The 19816-nt window shown below is 37.9% G+C and overlaps 1 protein-coding gene across 2 annotated transcripts in view; it reads right to left on the bottom strand.

The window, feature by feature from the left end:
* Positions 1-829: 829 nt before the first annotated feature.
* Positions 830-19816, bottom strand: part of atp6v1h (ATPase H+ transporting V1 subunit H) — a 54975-nt gene continuing 35988 nt past the window's right edge. For both annotated transcript variants that reach the window (XM_041803244.1, XM_041803245.1), the window contains 3 exons: positions 17571-17672; positions 11841-11954; positions 830-1203 (listed from right to left, as the gene is read on the bottom strand). In XM_041803244.1, the coding sequence (XP_041659178.1) occupies positions 1134-1203; positions 11841-11954; positions 17571-17672 (286 nt within the window). In that variant the 3' untranslated portion in view covers positions 830-1133. The remainder of the gene's footprint in view (positions 1204-11840; positions 11955-17570; positions 17673-19816) is intronic.

Raw genomic sequence — 19816 nt, 5'->3', positions numbered from 1 at the left:
AGCAGTTTTGCAAAGAAGAATGGAGTAAAACTGCAGGGTCCAGATGTGCAAGACTAATTGAGACCTATCCACACAGACTCAGTGCTGTGATTGCAGCCAAATGTGCATCTATTAAATACTGACTTTGGGGGTGAGTATTTGTTCAGTCACCTATTCTAAATTAGATATCTTTATTTAACTGACATTACTTTGTGGTAATCTGCTTTCACTTTGACGTCTTTTTTGTACTTCTTTTTGTAAATAAGCCAAATTATGTTAACATTAATCGATTAAAAAAATCAACAAAACAATTTTTAAAAAACCCAAGAGGATGAATACTTTTTATAGGCAATGTATATCTGATAACTGTGAAAGTAAAATGATGAGTCAGAAGCATGTTGATTTCCCTGTAGGTGTTCTGCAAAATTGGAGATGGAAGTAGTCTGGTACACATTTTTTGATTTGTATTTCTGATTGCATATTTCAAATTTATTAGCAAGCCATCCAAAACCTCTTAACCTCTGGTTTGAGAAATAGCATTGAAACATGTAAATCAGTCCTTGAATGTCATTCAAAAGCTATTTTTGACTTCCTACACTGGCACAGACACAGGTATAATATAAAAACCAATTAAAGTGAAGGTACATTCAAGCTGAGCAGATCTGAAAAAACAGGAATATAAAACACTTCAAAATCATGTTGTGGTTGAGCCTTGAAATCCATCTGGCTGCTATTTTTGAGCTATTTGGGTATGATCAGATAGATAAGCTAAATGATAGAATCAAAAACATCTTTGTAAGCTTGTTTTTCTGTAGTTGCAACCACAGTAACACCTGACACCACACAGGAGCCCAGCAGAGAAGCATATTTATTAGGTACATACAGTTCAGACTTAAATAACTTGCAATATTTTGTACATTATCACAGACATAAAGTGCGACTTCAATCACCACACATCACTGAGCAGAGGGCACGACACGAAGCACCACGGTCAAATCAAAACACATTTAGGATCATCGTGGAGAAGAGGTAAACTACACTGTTCCAGCTTCAAGTCATTACACAAAATGAATATCTGATTATTAAAATGGTGAAGACCAATATACAGACGGTACACACTCATCCACACAGTGACACACAAACATGGTAACAGTTCAGCTCCGAGCTGCCACAGCCGGAGCCTGCTGCTGATCGGTGGACTGGAGCTGCCTCCCCAGGTACTCCCTGTGAACAAAAGAACAAACAATTACACCTCAACACAAACACTTTATATCGAGTAAGATGTTCTTTATTCCTACCCACCTAATAGTCTTTAAAGTCCTTTCAATAAATATTGATTATCAGCCTTCTTGCAAAAAGATTGACGAGGACTTAGTCACATTCAGTCACATCTGAATGTTCCTGATAAGGTCCCCCTGTTTAGACAATAAATTAACAGCTGTTCTGGGCATTCAGATATCCTTCAGGTAGCCCCTAATGCTTTGAGTGGAAACAGCTCAGTGTGCATGTTTGATATCAGATAGCTCAGACTGCACATGATGGCTGTCTGGGATACCTTCATACAAACTGGATTGGTTGTGAAGACACAGCACGTACTGGGACGCATTTAAGACCACCCTGTCAACTGACATAAACCATGGTGTTCTGCTAGTAAACAGAAGGCATAGCTATATTTATATCTACCCCGCATTGCTCAAATAAGGGAGAAAAGCTGTTAAGGAGGCAATACTAGACTCTTGGCTTCTTGGCTAATTCACCCTAATTCTTCTCCCCAGCGGCTTCACAGCACACGACAAGCAGCGACACCAAGCAACGCTGATGTTGGGCTGTTGCTTACATAACAGGTGAAACGAGTGAGTTATATCACTTGTAGTTGTTGTAGTTGTATTGTTATTCCATTGTATGGATGCTTACCAGAGTGCAGTCCCTTGAATGCCCAAAATGCATTGTTAATGCATAATACAAACAGGGCTTTTGAGCCAATTAGTTTGTGATAATAGTGAAAAACCAAGCGTGACTCTTTCTGAGGGAGTATTTGCACTTCCAAAGCCCCAAAACTTTTGATTTTTGCATTTTTTTTCACATAGTAGGACTGTGACTGAGGCCTTGTCCACATGTAGGTGAGTGTTCCTGAAAAGGAAGGTTTTCTCAGTGTGTTTTAACCTTCCATACACACACAAATGGCATTTTAGGTTACTGGAAATGTATCTTTTTGATAAACCCTTCCAGGGTGAAGATCCTTACGAACTTTAAAGTGTTTTTGTGTAGATGAGAAAAACAGAGATTTGGGCTTGTATCATGTGCTCCAGCTTCCTCCATTTGATATCACTGGTGTGCAGCATTATCACTTTCATTTCCACGGCTGTGACAGATGCTAAATTTGTGCTGATGCTAATATTGTTAACTGGATGTTTGACATGCTTACACATAAACACACAGTTGCTCTCCCACTGTGTCGATGAAAAGATACGACTAAACAGACTACAGAGGTTAATGCTGCTTCATAAAACCCTCTGAAGACAAACCCAAATGGATGCTCCTGGATTAGACCACTTCAGTTGGGGGGGTAACATTGAAAATGAAATGGTCATTGCAGAGAAACAGTGGGGTAAAGTACACATCAAGGACAGCATTTCTGTCTCTGAGTGAGCTTGACTTGCTTACAAAATCAAACAAATAGTCATAAAATACCACTGCTGTTAGCATGTCATTTAAAAGTGCATTTTTGGGGGCGCCTTATCAGCTTGGTTCAGCAGGACGCTCAGATTTTAGACCTCTACCTCATGGTCATTGTATTGATTCATACTTGGTGCATGTCTTCCCCCATTCTCTCGTCCCATATTTGCTGTCTCTCTTTGGATGTCCTATCAAATAAAGGCAAACACCCCCTACAAAATAATCTTTGAAAAAAGGGTGTTTTTGTGTTTTCATGTGGACGAAGATGTTTTTGAGTACAAAGCATGTGTGGACAGGATTATATTTTAAAACGGAGGAGGAAAGGTTTCCAAAATGTAATCAGTATGTGTGATGGTCTTTATTATCTTTAAATGTGCAAAGTAAGTTGTCATTTTATCAAATTTCCTCTTTGGGTGGCTTAATGTTCCTCTCCCTGTTATCTTGACCCAGACATGATGTTAGTCCAAGAGTAGAAACATGAAGTCATTATTTTGAAAGGTCACAGACACCTTCAGGTGTCTTTTTGACAGTAACATTTACAGATATGTAACCATGACACTCATCTTACTGCCACTGGAAATATCAAATGCCTCTCTCAAACCCAAGCAGCTCACAGTGACAGAGGAAATCATATTTAGAAAGTAAAACTGGAGAGCCGTGGGTGTTAATATAAGCAAAATGTATCTAAAGATCCTTTCAGAGCAACAGAGCAGTTAGGAAGTGTTTTAAAAAAGCTTTTTAAATCTTTATTTACTAAAGTTTAAATACTACTCTCTGTAGCCAGTTAAAGCAGAGGTCAGTGGAGGCAGCTAAACAGCCCTTTCTGATTCAGAGGGATTTCTGTCCGAGGTACTTCTTCCTCAAATTCCAAGCACTGCTCATCTTAGTGCAAAGCCTCCACGCTGTATCTCACTGATCACTTCTAACCCTGACTTAATGAACAGTGAATTATTTTTTGAGACAGAGAAAGCTTGACAGCATTGATATGAGGGCAATAAGCGTCCTTTGACTCCTGGGGATCTCACTCATTACAATTCAGTTAATTAAAGACTTTTGTTTCTGTCGGCAACAGAAAACCTGCACACTCTCCAAGGAGGACAACTCCTCACACCAACCTTTTCATGAATTATACTTTCAGACACAACTGATGTTTAGATAACTATCGCCTAGCCTTACTCATAGCATCATGGAGATGCTGAGGTGTTACTACAGACTTAACTGTCCTTTCGACATAAGGAAAATCTTCCTTTCAGTTGTCAGTTGAAACATGTGGCTAGGTCTTAAAATGCAGCTATGTGTTTATTCAGAGTACCAGATTGTGACTGAAGGCAGATGGCAATAATTGGGAGGAATGAGCCAGAGATATGAAATTAATGTTCTGCAGAGAAATAGTGCTATGTGATGTGCACATCTTCAAACAGCTGCTGAAAGAATAACAACAGAACTGAGACCTCCAGTTCAAGCCAGAAGAAATAAAAGAAGACAGAAGACAACGCAGATTAGATTCACATCACAAAAGATGCATCATTTTTCTATGAACATGTTCTTGTTTATAGAAAGAAGAGTCTGCCCATTAAGGGTCTTACTTTTTCACTATAGGTTTTTTTTCCTAATTATCATTACATGAAAATCAAGAGTTTTGATTCTCATATTTCTACACATGCAAGTTGACCTCATTCAGTCTATCTAATATTTGGTTTGGTTGTGTGACACAAAATGTGTGTGTGGCTTTAATTTATGGCAATCTGGATGTAGAAACTCTAGGAGCTTCATAAGGATGTGGAGAATGTTAGAAACATCTACAGGTCAAAATAAGTTGGGATTTACAGCCATAAAAATACCATTTTAATACCACTAAACCTTCTCAAAATGTCCATGTTGTATATGTTATAACCACCTGGTGTTTAAAAACCACATTCTTCAAGAGGCAGCATGGACCAAGCACTTGCCAGCATGCATGCACAAGTACAGTTAGCAAAGCGCATGCCTCTACATAGGTTTCATTTTTTTTTTTTTTTTTTCATTTTCATGAAAACTAATAATACAAAACTACTATCAGACAGGATCTAGACAGGATCTGTACGGGAAGATTATAAAAACATTACAGAGAACTTCGGCACCCATAATAATAAATAACTACTGTTAAAGTCTATCTACGCATCCCATTAAAGGGAGTTAACAAAAGTTTAGACATATTTAAAAACTTTTAATAGTTTAGATTGTGCCTGATGTTCCTGCTGCAGCATTTATGACTATTATCTTTAAGCTTCAGCTAGTTTTCCATCACTGATTGACCCCGAGAAGTTGACACATTTAACCTGTCCTTTAACAGGCTCTTTGTTTGACAAATTAGACAGACATCATTAATACTCTGAGCCCTATGCTATTTTCTTAACCACTGTGTCACACCTGGACTTTTTGTGTTAAAAAGCTTGTAAAATATAAACCCTGTGGTGCACAGTGAAGTTCTAAACATCCTTTTATCAGGACAACCTGGGCTTTAAGAAAATGTGTGATGCAGTAATGTCACTTGAATTTTATAAAAAGTTATGGGACTTGAAAGACAAAAGACTAAAAGGGAATAAAAATGATTAAAAACGATTTTTATGTATTGTACATAGTAAATATTAATAACTATATTTTTTTGCACAAATTTGATCTCCCTCCCTTTTGGACCAAATTAAAATCATTATATGACAAAAAGTCTTGAAATATTCACATTTTAACTAAAAAGTTCTTTGTGCTTTTGGGAATTAGAGTCAGTATTCAAAGCAGCTCCTGTCTGCAGTGACTCTGAGGGCCATAAAATAGCCTCTCTGTGTCTCTTTCTCCCTATTTTAAGTCATTCAATCTCTATTCTCCCGTTTCTAATTCTATGCACATAAGTTATTTGGCACAGCATGATGGGATGACAGAACAGTCTGCTACTGGTTGTTACAGCCTGTAAAGAATGCATTCTGGGATACAAACAGACCAAATGTGCCAGACATCTATCAGTTGGATAGATAGGACTGGGAATAACCAACAGATATATTCAGTGAAATTTGCAGAAAATAAAATGAAAACTGTATGACAGGAAAGGGAGTTAAATAGCGGTTCCTCCTTGATATTCTCAGCAAAGTCGATTTTCTACCCTTGGACTTTTCCACTCCTTCCCTCTGGCTTTTCAAAGCAGCACACACTGATCTTGAACCGACATTTGGGTATTCTGCAGGGCTTAATAGGCAGCCTTGTGTTTGAACTGCGGTCTAATGATATATCATGAAACCAGTGACTTGTGTAGAAAGGACTCTGTCTCTGGGGCCCCAATAGCACAAGGACAGAGGGACACTTAGCAGCTGAGGATATGGCCATCGATATGGATGGATAGTGGAGAGGCACAGAAAGCATTCTTTCAAAAGCTGTTCAAGTTAAAAACACATTAAAGAAAATGGCTTTTAAAAGCAGATTGACGGTCATAAGGATATACTGATGAGGACAAAATAATTAGGCTCCATATGAAAATTTCAGTTTTTATCAAGTATTCCCCAAGTTCTGTTAAACAAAGTGAAGAGTTTCAAACACAGCTTTTCCAAAGACCCTAGTTTTATTTTGGCTGCTTACATTATTTTACTTTGTACACAGAAACAAAATTATTTCACTAAAACTAAAAACTACCAGGGTCAAAATTTTAGCCCCCTTTAGAACAGACCTTTTAGTCGAGCCATAGCAAAAACCACTGTTGGTCAATGATGTGCCTTAACTTTGCAATGCTCAAAGCTTGTAAAATCAAGTTAAAATCAAGAGTTATTTTCCAGTTTACACACAATATAAAAGCCTCAGAATGAGTTTGAGCTGTTACTTGAGAAGGCACCATGCCATAAACAAAATAAATCAGTTTAGACTTGAGAAAAAGAATTGTTGATGCTCACAAAGCAGGAGAAAGATCTACAAAGTTATCACAGCGTTTCCAAGTGTCAAGAACTGAAGTGAGAAGTATTATCAAGAAATTCACAGAGAGTCACAGTACAGAACAAGCCTGGCAGAGGCAGGAAGAGAAAGATTTCAAAGACTCAGGGAAGAAAACTAGTTAGAGATGTGTCTAAAGCCCTCAGAACAACTGCCAAGACACTGGTGAAAGACTTAGCCAAGTCAAGAATTGTAGCCTCAAAGAAGACCATCACTAGAGCCCTGCACAGGGATGGACTGCCAGGTTACAGACCAAGAAAAACTCCCCTTCTGCAGAAGAGACACCTTCAAGCCAGACTGAAGTATGCTAAGGACAACCTGGAGAAGGATTATGAATACTGGAAGCATGTCCTTTAGTCAGATGAAACTAAACTAGAGCTCTTGGGCCATGCTTATGTTTGGAGAAAGAAAGGGAGAGGCGTATCACCCAAAGAACACTGCCCCCACAGTGAAACACGGTGGTGGGAGTATTATGTTGTAGGGATGCTTCAGTGCGTCTGGAACTGGAAACCTTGTCAAGGTCAAAGGAATCATAAAGAAAGAAGGAAATGTGGAGATTTTGAAAGAAGACCTGAAGCAGTCAGCAACAAGACTGGATCTGGGTCGTCAATTTGTCTTCCAACATGGCAACGACCCAAAAACATACATCACTTCTGGTGAAGAACTACCTCTTGAAGACCAAAGTGAGTGTTACACAAAGCCCCGACTTAAATCCCATTGAAAATCTGTGGGTTGAGTTAAAGATGAAGGTCCATGCCAGAAGGCATGACTATTAGCGCCAGGGGGACTTATCATTTAGACCCTGTTAGTTTTTGGTGTTTTTTCGTGGAACATTTTCATTTTTGAGTGCAAAGTAAAATAATTTCAGCATCCAAAATAAAACTAGGATGTTTGAAGAATCTGTCTGAAAAATTCTTTGCTTTATTTAACAGCAATTGAGAAATAAATTTAAATCAATGAAATTTTAATAGGGGCCTAATTACTATGTCCTCATGTGTGTAACAGTTTCATGCATTCCTTCCTGCTGTTGTCATGACAGCGGAGGCCTTCAGTAAGGGGGTGAGAGGTCCTTCACATGGAGCCAACAAATGATGAGAGAAGCAACTCAAGGGGACGATTGTTGCTTTAAAAATTCTTCCAACATCATCTTCAAAAAGAACTGAATGAGACTACAGGTTCAGAATCAATCAACAGGTTATGACACCAACTTCATCCTATTCCATGAAGACAAAAAAAAAAAATTCAATATGATGCAAGAACCTTGAGAACAAATGACCCACTTCATGTATAAGATCTCTGTGAAAATAAATTGTCGCAGCAGCAGCTGGCACATTTCAGAGATGCTGACAAAAAGAATCACTGTCCCCCATTAACCTTGAGGCTTAGCTTGGTACAAACACAAATCAATGCTCCATTGACCCTGTTTAAGTACAGCACATCATCTTAAACTGAAGGCTGGGCTCATCACATGCCAAGATGGAGGCAAATAAAAGCTAAAGACTGGATTGGACTGGATTTGACGTATTGGAAAGTCTTTTTTTTTTTTTTTTTTTTTTTTGCACCAGAATGGCAGGCTCGTTTGCAACAAAATACAAACCTACATACATATAATACATAACTTTCATCATGATAGGTAGGTAGTGGGTGGACAGCAAGGACAAGAAGTGTGAAGGAAATTATATGTAAGAAAGAGGAATGTTTTCAGATTTACAAGGCTGTATATGAAGTGCTGCTAAGAAACAAGCCATGAGAGATGAAATGTCAACTTCCATCTGTAATTAAAACAACTTTGTAGAAAGTACATGGGTTTAGTATGAATCTAAAGGTCTTCAACTTGTACTGTGTTTCAAAGAAGTTTTAATCCTGTTTTGTTTAAAGTTATTATTTTTCTTTTATTGCCCAGACAACAGTTTGGGCCTGTATGTACCCACTTGAGAGCTTAAAAAGCTAAGACACAGAGGAATGGAGAGGGAGGGATGATGTGCAGTAAGGCTGGGAGTAACTCTGGTTCTCTAAATTGTTGTTGGCCTCAACAGACTATACTATACAGTGTATAAACCAGGATGTCAGTTATTGCACCAGTCTAATACCATATTTAAAGAGCCCCCACAATGTCTAAAGGCTTAAGGCAAATCCACATCTGAAATTAAAAACAACAGCAATATAGTGCTAGTTTGAGGTGAGCATTTAAGTGCACTTTCATTGTTACTACGCCATAAACACTGCAATAAACATACTGAAAAAAAAGTCTGAATTTATCACAATAAAAAAAAAGATTTCACATTGGTGAGAGATGCCCTGTATCTACATCTGCCATTTTTTGCACTGACAGCACCCATAACCACTGTATCAGAGGACTTCCAGGAGTGTCTACTGGTACAAGGTTACAAAAGCTGACTTGTGATTCTCTTTGCAGCACCCTGTCACATATAAATAGATGTGTAGTTGTTTTCTTTATTTATAGGTGCAGTTGTAAAAATGGGAATATCAGCAACATTTTAAAATTACACAAATCTGTTATTTGGTCTCTTCTGTGGTACTGTAGAAACATATAAGATGCAAAAATCCAAGCTGGGGCTGAAGATCTAGAAATAACACTCGAAACAATGAGTCAGACTGGCATTTCCTCTGCCATTGCTGTTCACAAAATTATCAGAAGTCCCATCCCTTCTTGAATTTGATTGGTCAGGGAGGGAGGAGTGACACTGATGAGCCTAGCGCTCAGATAAGGCCAGGACGGATACTCTCTGCATGGAGGAAAATGCCAGCAGTCTGTTAGCTGTGCTCATAATGGCTGTGAGTGACAATTTCTTCAAACTGACAAAGTATATGATGAAAAAATATTTTTGATGTTTTGAATGGAACAGGAATCTGGAAACTTCATAAATCTGATTCTGATGCAATGTGATAACTACCCCTACACAGCTACGAAACAATGATATCACACATCACATGTTTCATCCTCACACAGACCTTATGATGTTGTGATTTATAAGGTTAATGCCAAACGCCATCAATCAATACTTTTCTATGTGAATATGTTTTTTTTTTCCTGCTGCTATCAGAGGGATACTCTGGAGTTCAGGTCAGGTATCTGAATTGATGTTGATATTGAAAAGGCAGAGGATGAACAATAATATCTGGACTTCCATTTACTTATATTTATTAAATACAGAAAATAAAGAACTCACGTCCAACTACCAAAAAAATTAAAGTGCTGATAGATGAATGTCCAGATAAGCTCCCACCCAAGGGAACTGTACTGACATTGAGGAAAGCACATCAAAATCATTCATCAGCAAATGATGAGGACTTAGTTATCACAGAGTAAAAAATCATTCCCCTATCTCGATACAAATTAAAAGCACGCAGAGCCACCAGAGCAGGATTTGAGTAAGGTGATGAGGAAGCGAACAAATCTGTCAGAGACTATAAGCTGCCATGTAAGAGTGAAAGAAGAAACATCAAAAGCCACTGGAGAGAGGCCTAAATACCAACAAGAACAAAGATATGTGGTAAGTGATCCATAACATCACAGGCAACCACATTGATGTGAGAGGAGTCTTGCTGTTAGAGAGTATGAGTAAAGCTGCTGGGGATGAGAGCATCCTTGGCAGATGTTTGAACCTGTTAACTATCGTCCCTGCTTTTCTTTTCTTCTCAGTCACTGAAGCCAGAATGAAAACCTTCATGTGCCAAAGTGAATATATTAACTCCTGCCTTCACTTGAGCTCACACACTGTACACTTTACATTATGGTCACACAGATATTAAAACAGCCACAGAGGAGGATATCAAATATATTACATCCATCCACTCTGCTGAAGGAGGGGGTTTTAAACTATAGAAAAATAAAACAAACATATTTGCTTTTCTTGTTGATTTTTTTCAGTTCCTAAGCAGCCAATATAAAAATGAACACACATGTGCTTCTCTGCACTTTGGCATCTCAATGTTAGCACTTGTGCAATCACCACCCATTAAGCCTAACAAAATATCTCTTCTACTTAAAAACAAAAAAAAACAACAACAAAAAAAAAAAGGAATTGTAGAGAACCAAGAGTTCAATAGTGAATGGACACAGTAGCTGATCAGTTTGGCTTCTTTCTCTCGGTCACTGTGTATCTGCTCTAGTGATATCATCAGTAGCCTTTCTTTTACAAAATCACCTTTAAATTAACATCATTATTTGTTTTCAACCAGGGGCTGATTTTAAAACAGCTGATCTGCGTGAGGAAGTTTGATGTTTATTAATTCACAGTCAGAATCAGTGTATGAATGTTATCCGGTTTTATCATAGATTCACAAACTAAACAATGGCAGAAGTTGATGTTTAACAGGAGAGAAAGCATTTTACAAGGTAAATACAAAGTTGTTCTGCCGCTGAGTCTGCATCAGATCTCATAAGAGAAGCATAACAGGTTAAACGCAATGCTGCATTAATACTTAAAACCACCCACTAGAACACAAATACTGCGCTGCTGTAAGGCTAAGAATAAAAGTGCAGAGGAAGAGTCAGCGCTTAAGTGAGGCAGGTCAAATCTTAGTTCATTCATTCACTCCAAGGTTAATTATCAAGTGGGTGTTTTTCATGTGTAATCTATATGTTGCTGATTGTTGTCTATGTCTGCAGCATGGGTGAAGTGGCCAAGACAAATGTCTTCCTCTGTGGGACAATGGAGCGTCTTATCTTATTACATTGTGTAGAAGTTCAACAAACAATGGAAGATGTGTTTGAGCTCAGTGTTAGAGGGCCAATGAAACTTTGTGATAAAATGACGGATACCTGTTGGAATCATCTTGAAGAAAAAATACAAAATATTAATCTATTGTGAAATATAGAGGAAAAAGATGTTAAAATGCCAGTACCCTTTGACTGGAGTGGTTTTGTTACTTCTTGGTAAAGGGTTGTTCATAGTTTGAGTGACAGCTTGGTAAATTTTCTTTTGGAGCAATGTTTTCTCTTATCTCCTTATCAGTACCCAGAATTCAGTGACTTGACAGCACAACTCCTCCCAACTTCAACCTAAGCAAAACTTTTAATCATACAAAGTAAATGAAAACATCTGTGAAGGAGGTGCAGGCTCTTTTCATCATTTGTATGCAAATGTGAAGGATTTGCTTTGTTCTCATTTAACTTTAATGTCTAATTTTCCTCAAGACAGGATCTTTGTCACAAGTTGCTTTTATATGGATCAGAATACAAAACATGAATGCATCTACAAATGTGTTCATACCAGTTGTGGACCATTAACTTCTGCACAGCCAGCAGGGCGTTGTAGCGAACAAGCTGGTCTTCGTGGTGCATATGATTCATCACAAGCTGTTTTCCACCCAGCTGCTCGATCACCCTGAAATGTGAAGAACAAGGAATAATGGGAGAAAGCCTTTATCCAAACAGCAAACAGGTACCATTTTCATATTAAGGACAATCAGTGGTTCAGCAGGTAGCTGCATTCAGCCTGAATGAAATTTCCTAAATTTCTCATAAAAGATCACAGGCCATGTGAGAGGGGGTAGAGCTTCACAGGGGGGAAAACAGACCTGCATAATGTAGATGAAAACACAGAACATGGTGTTACCAGAGCAAAGGAAAGTGGATGAAAATGCAGGCACTCTGCTCTGTTATGTATTAACTGTTATATAAACCAAGTTATGACACAACGAATGAAGAATGAAGCCAAAGCATGCAGTCCCTCAAGTGGCCACTAGAGGCTGGTTCCCAAAGAAACACAATCCCCATAGAGACCTACCGAAAATCTTAACTTTGAGGCAGATATATACGCACATGGACAAAATTGTTGCTACCCTTCCATCAAAGAAAGAAAAACCCTCAGTGCTCACTGAAATAACTTGAAATTGACAAAAGTAATAATAAATATGGATGTACTGAATATTAAGTAATGAAAATCCGACATTGCTTTTGATTTGTGGTTCAACTGTATCATTACAAAAAAAAACAAAAAAAAAAACAAAAAACAAAAAAAAAAAAAACACAACACAATGAATGAAACTGACCAGGACAAAACTGATGGTTCCCTTAACTTAATATTTTGTTGCACAACCTTTTGAGGCAATCACTGCAATCGCGTGATCTCTGTAAATCTCAGTGAGACTTCTGCACCTGTCCACAGGTGTTTTGGCCAACTCCTCATGAGCAAACTGCTCCAGCTGACTCAGGTTTGAAGGGTGCCTTCTCCAGACTGCATGTTTCAGCTCCTTTCACAGATTTTCAATAGGATTTAGATCAAGGCTCATAGAAGGCCACTTCAGAATAGTCCAATTTGTTATCAATTTTCCTTTGTTTGTTACACACCTGTGGAATTTAACTTCTGATTAATGGGTGCAACCTTTGTCACAGGAACGTCAAGCTGCTTGGAGATGGTCTTATAGCATTTATCATGATACCAAATGGCACAGTGATTACTTTTCACCCTTTAAATAGGCAGACTGACTGATTACAAATTTGATGACACCTGTGATGCTAATTACAAGACACACCTTAGTTTCACATGCCCCTATGGTCAAATTGTTTTCCATTCTTTCTAGGGATACCATCAATTTTGTCCTGGTCAGTTTCATTCATTTTTTTTTTCAAATGATTTGGTTGAACCACAATTCAGAAGTAGTGTCTGATTTTCATTTGTTAATTTTTAGTACATTTCTATTACCCATGCCGATGAAATCGGCAGGGGGTTATGTAAAGGGTTCCGTATCTTTGTTCGTTTCTTTGTTTGTTTGTTTGTATGTGTACAAGATAACTTGTGAACAGAAAGTCGGATCTTCACCACACTTTCAGGGAATGTTGGGATAGTGACAGGGAAGAATCGATTAGACTTTTGTGATGATCCGCACACCAATTCGGTTTTTCCCGGACTTCGAAATTTTGAACACCATAGTAATCAGTGGGAGTTTTCTTTCTTTAACAGAGGGGTACCAACAATTCTGTCCACATGTTCACTTATTTGCAGTTCTGTAAAAATAATAATTAGAGGAAATAAAATGTTTGACATCTAATGAACTTATCTTTTTTATTGAACACATTTCTTTTTTCTGATGTTATATTTTCACCTTTTTTATCTACATGTATTATTTTAGCTCGATATGATGCCTTTTGATGCTTTCAGTGTTATAGATGTTTGTTTTTTTCTCTGTGCCGTACTTTCGGAGCACTTCCTGTATAGTTATCACTCAATAAAAAAACTTACCATCCCTCTTTTAAAGGTAAATAGGATCACATTTATACAATATTAAGGCCCTGGCCACCCTAAATGTGTAATGGGATCTGCTAGCTGTCAAGCTATTCCTCATTGGACTCAGTCTCTTTGTTATCCACCCACTGCCTACATATGATCTCTTCTAGCTCATAAAATTTAAAGGCTGTGATGTCTAAAATGCCTCAATCAAGGCTTAAAAAGGGTAGCAAAAAAAAACAATGGTTGGCATCACCCCAATTACCTACTTAAGGCCAGATATGGGGTAATTTCAGCACTGAGACTTGACTTGAGGGGAAAAGAGATCGATTAACTGTCTCAGTCACACAGTGTCTTTCCTTTAAGTGTCAAGGCTTTATCTAAACAATTGATGGGAAGGATGGAGAGATATCAGGGCCAGAACTAGCATCCTCAAAGGATCAATGAAAATAGAAGGTGCAGACACCATGAACTCCAGCAATCTCACTTATTATCCTGTTGTTTGGTGCTGCTGAGGTACAAACCAAGCAGGGTTACACAGAATTTTAAAAATATGGCTCAGAAGTGTCACTTTAGTGGCAATATTAAAGTAGAAGCATTTTCTGCAGGAGACATGGGCTGCTTTGCATGGTTCTTTTAAAACTCAAAAGATATGATGACTGATTTGCAGCAATCATTAACCCTTTTATTAACCAGAGCCTTGAATAAAGGAAACAAGTACACAACGTAGATGCAACAGATGATATTTAAACTTCACTTTCTGTTCTCAATCTTTAAATGATTGGACTTTTAACTCTTATTTGTAGAAAAGCTGACCAAATTCATCATCTATGTTCTGTTTAAAAAAAATTCATCTTAAATGTAGGCAAACCACATCAGACGCTTACTGTTAAACTTCTTTGACTCTTCCTGTCGCAGAAGAAAGACATTTGAATCAAAGTTTCAACTTACACATACTATGACAGTATCCTTTTGTTTGTCACAGTTTTTGTTTTGTTTTTCTAATGCAGTAACTCTACTATTGCACTGTACCAAAAGGTACGGGCTTTGTGACAAGCCATGCTATACTGCAACAAGTAGCCATAAGAGGACTGGTAGAATGTGGCAATGAAGGGATGCACATAGTAAGCAACAAACCTAGATAGGCTGTAGAGTGCTTTTTCACCAGAAGGAAATGGTTCCTATGGCTTAATGTTCTCTGTGATTTAATCAGGATCTAAAGCTGAAGCAAATCAGGCATCCTAACAGGTTTCAGGAATATATAGTCATCTGATATCCATATCCACTACCAAAGCTTTTAGATTTAGATGCCAAAAAACCAATATTTAACAGACCAAATGCAAATTTCAAAATTTTCTAAGCAGAAACTAACTATACTATACTATAGCTATATTTTTTTGTAATTTATACCGCTCTTAGATTGGGTGTACACACTAAACCCGAATTAGTTGACATTACTAATAAGCACGAGTAAACCGATTGCCTTATACCACTTTAGTTTTTACACAAGCTGATACTAAAGAGGTTAAGTTGTATTAACATAGAACCTTAAATTTATGCAGAATGCATATTAAGTGTACATTAGTAGTCTTTACTAAAAATCATTACTTCACATAAATGAAGTCTAAGTTGTATGAAATAATGCTAAGTTTAACTTACATAAAAAATATATGAAACTTGAAAAGCACTCAGAGCGCAGACGTCCGCCATTAGCCCTATCTCCCAATAGTGAAGAATCCTTTAAAAATATTCCTGGATCCAGAAGGTGATCTGGATCACTCCCAGGCAGAACACTGGCTTCGCTACGTGTAGACTGTCATGGTGGAAGCATTGCCTGCCAGTGTCAACAGATGCACTGACAGTCTCACCCATAGTTTTTTGAAATTTTGAAATAGCCCCTCCCCCCTCTTAAAGAAGTAAACATACTAAGTTATCTCAGCTTAACATGATCATTGCATTGCATCTTTCAGCTGAATAATACAGATGACTAATTTGATTTAGTAATGTCAACGTTTTTTACAAAACATGAAAGAATAATTAATGATTGCTAAAAAGTTTAATAAGAAACAAAATCCGGGTTTACAGCGTACTTTGATGAGGGGATTGAGCTGAGGGACAGACACTGTCTCTGTAATTTATTATATGTAATTATAATATCAAATGTCTGTAGGTTCTCATCCAGTCTATCCATGGCTTGATTTAAACAGTGCAACTAGGGATGGGTATTGTTTAGGTTTTTTTTTTTTTTATACCGATGACTAAATCATACCTTCCTAAAACATTCCAGTGCCTAAACAGTGCCTGTACTGAAACTTTAAAGGGAAACAAGTGTTTTAAAGTCAGCGGCTGAATTAAAGCCATCTCAATTTCATAAATAACTAAGAAATAAAATGTCAATAGGACATTTAAGTAAAGAAAACTTCTACACAAAATGCATTTTGTGCCTTTCCTTTCGAGTGACGGGAAATTTTACCGAGGTATACAGTATTACCACCAGTTGTTCAAAAACAGATTATACAGGTGCTTGCTGGCGTGTTTGTAAAAGCACAGCTAGCAGAGCGTGCAACTCCTTTAATTCTTTGAAAAAATGCTTCAAGTAAACAGTTACATCAGGACGTGTGCAAACAAAGTTCCTCTCTTTCCTCTACGTCTATGGCACATATGTGCACCCTTTTCCTTTCTCTTCCTTCTGTTCCTCCCAGAGGTAATACAACAAATAATCATCAACTATTATCGCATTTAACAGTTTGACTAGAGAAGTCCATACCGCGATGACATGCAGCCCTGTGCCAGCGCTGTGCCAGGCCATGGCACACTAGTTCCTTTGTGATTGTATGTATGTGTGTTTGCTGTCTGTCAAATTGGCCCAACATTATTGGTAGAAGTTCTGTCATCATTTTTAGAGCATCTTCACATGCAGGTAGTGGTGCTGTGGCTGGGAATGGACAAATACTCTCAAGGCATTTATCATAACTGTGCACTCATTACCCAGCACCGTTTTCATGATGGTAATTAACACAATACTGTGGTTAATGTTTTAACACCCAGGGACACGGTACTATTATATGGTGGGTTAAAGAGTCACTGGCCTAGTTACCAATCAGAAATGTTAAACACTGCAGTCCCATCTCTTAGAGTTCCTGGGACTTTGGAAACTATTTTGCAAAGTCTCAGAGCAGGGACTTTTCAAGGGATAGGTTTCTTCAGTCCAGAACTATATTTACACCCCGGTTCCTGGGGTTTAAAAGCACAAAGCCTCTCAATAGGTTCTGTTACCTGGGAAAATTTCTGTGGTCAAAAAGCACCAGCTGGGTTTGAGCTAAGTACAGAATACCAATCTACCAGCTATACCACTACTGAGCACAACTTATATTCATGGAACAATGTACGTTGCACAAAATTTTATACATTTATAACATATAAAAGGCACAGACACTCACAGCAGTCACTGAGTATAATACATATGTAATGTCTGATCAAAGTCCTAAGTCTGGCTTGGAGTTTTGCTTCAGGCACACTCCTACATAGAGCTAAAGTAAGCTACAGAATTATAGCTGGAGCAAACTTGAATCTGTTGATGTTAACTTAGTTTGTGACATCACTCAGCTCACATCCTGGTGCTCTCTTAGCTAAAAATAAGCTGCTATCAGGTTTTTGTAACGTAGTAGCAGCATGTTTTGCTCTGTACATGAATGTCTTTTGATACCTCACTGGAGTGCCAATGTCAGAGGCTCTTCACACTATAGCTTAAAGCTTTGACAGAAATTGCCTTACCGTTTGCCACGTGGGTAATGACGAACATACTCCCCGATGTCATGAGCTGCCACTGCAATGACTTGAGGATCATCAGACACCTCCAACAGCCTTGTCAAAATCCTGTTGAAAAAGGGACAAAAGCTGAGTGACAAATCAATCGAGCAGCTTAGATTGTTTTACCAAGATTATCCAGGAGTTGAAATGCATCGATCTCTCTGAAAGCCTCTGTAAATGTCACTCTAAAGCTGAGGTAAAACTTTAAAATCAAATTCCAAGGACAAGAGCCAAAGTTGTCAGTGAAAATGTGTCACCCTGGGGTTCAACTCAGACAATTCATGGGCGAGCGTCAGGGAAAGCGAAAAAAAGAGGGCAATATAAGCCTAGATGATGCCAGAGTTGTTCAAAGAGAGAGGAGAGTGATGAAACAATGAGATGCGTGGATCAGGATTTTTCCTGAATGGTAATTGGCCCAACAGAGTGTGTGTGACTGGAATATAAAAGAACACAAGCACAAATTGATGTTTTGTCTCTTGTGATCTGATTCCTTGGATTGCATACACACAAATAAAATGAAAAACAGTGCTGAGAGGATGTGCAATCATGAAACAAGATGATGTGGAGAGTGAGCCATCAAGTAGCTGTTCAAGGGATATTTCTTTCAACTTCATCACTGGCGATCCAAGATAGGAAAGTGTGAAAAACACCTGTGGTAGCTGCAGATGTTCTGCGTCTTAGCTCATAAAAGAAAAAAAATCTCTTGTTCTTCTCACTGCCAGCTCATTCATCTGATATGTAAAGGAACATAGATTTTAAAACAGAAATACTAAAATTGTCTGAGCTTGGACATGTAGTCTTTGCATTTTTATAGTCAAGAGATCAAACACTACAGAGATCAAAAATCACATTTAAACAAACAAGGGTAAATGATTTATGGAGGTGGTGTGCCAACAAGTAACCACTGCTTCTTAATCAATAGAATTTATTTTTCTAGTTCAGCATAGCACACACTGAGGAATTCATGTTTTGATTGCCTACAACTATCACTTGCAGTGATCGAACAGCAACATAAAACAAGTAGATAAAACCTTTAGATGTATAGGCTGAAAATTTTTAAGACAAACTGAAATAAATGAATCCTAAAATCTCTACATGTGCAATGTGTTACTGCCACTGCAGAGACACAAACATTTCTTTTAAATCAGCTAAGACAAATACATTCTGTTTTAAAAGATGATGTTTGAACCTGTTAAAAAAAAAGAATAAAATCAGTGTTTCAGTTCAACCAGTGACCATGCAAACTGGTGACTTTTAGCTGAATGTGTTTTGCAGCTGTTTGTATTAGTGTACATGTTCATTAAATACATGTCTGATTTTTTTACTTTGACAAAACCAGGAATGCAGCAATAGCTGCTAGCATTAGCACCAAGGCCAGGGTTAATGCAACCAGAATGCTGATTCAACAGGCTTTGAAAACTGTAAAAAGTTAGCCAGGACAGCCAAAGGTCAACTCTATTAATGACAAAATCAATCTCACAGTCTCCTAATCAGCTGCTATTTCTTAGACATGTCCCTGCCTGCTATGTTTGATATGGTTTCCACACGTTCACAGTCTGATGGACATCAGTGACAGAAGTTTAACCATGGACAACAACTTTGTTATGTATTTAGGGTGCACTTTACATTTTTTACCCACCTTTGCTATTACTTACAGTTTTTCTCACTCATTGATGATATTAAAGTGAGCATCCCAAATGTATTATCCACCCAAGTACATTTTCTGACCATTTTTCCTTCCTGTCTTTCTTTTTCAATCTGTAGATAATTACCATGCCTGAAAGGGTGTCCAGTGTTACATTCTTCCAGCAAAAGCACTGTTTGAGGAACAATGTCGCATACTAAATCTAAAGCTTCTTGCCCTATCATTCAAGCATTTTTCTGCTGCTTTTTGCTGCAATAATCATCCTGTACTCTGCATTCTAGGATGATAGTTGCAATAAGCTACTTCATCAATAAAAGACTTTGCATGCAAGGCTCATCTGCTATGAGTGTAGAATACAAAGAGAAACATTTCAACATTTATTTGAGAGTAATTATACCGTGTACTGCTGATGAATACTCACAAAAAAGCAAAAAACAAAAACACAACAACAAAATGAGGTGAAATGCGATTACCCAATCTCCCCCTTCCAGTAGCCCAGGTATCGTGTCATTTTGTGGGAAACACTGACTTATGTCAGTGTATTATTTGAATTCTTATTACAAAC

The sequence above is a fragment of the Cheilinus undulatus genome, linkage group 13, assembly GCF_018320785.1.
Source record: "Cheilinus undulatus linkage group 13, ASM1832078v1, whole genome shotgun sequence".
Classification (NCBI taxonomy): Eukaryota; Metazoa; Chordata; class Actinopteri; order Labriformes; family Labridae; genus Cheilinus; species Cheilinus undulatus.
The sequence above is the reverse complement of the archived record's forward strand: the minus strand, read 5'-3'. Positions and strand labels throughout refer to the sequence as shown.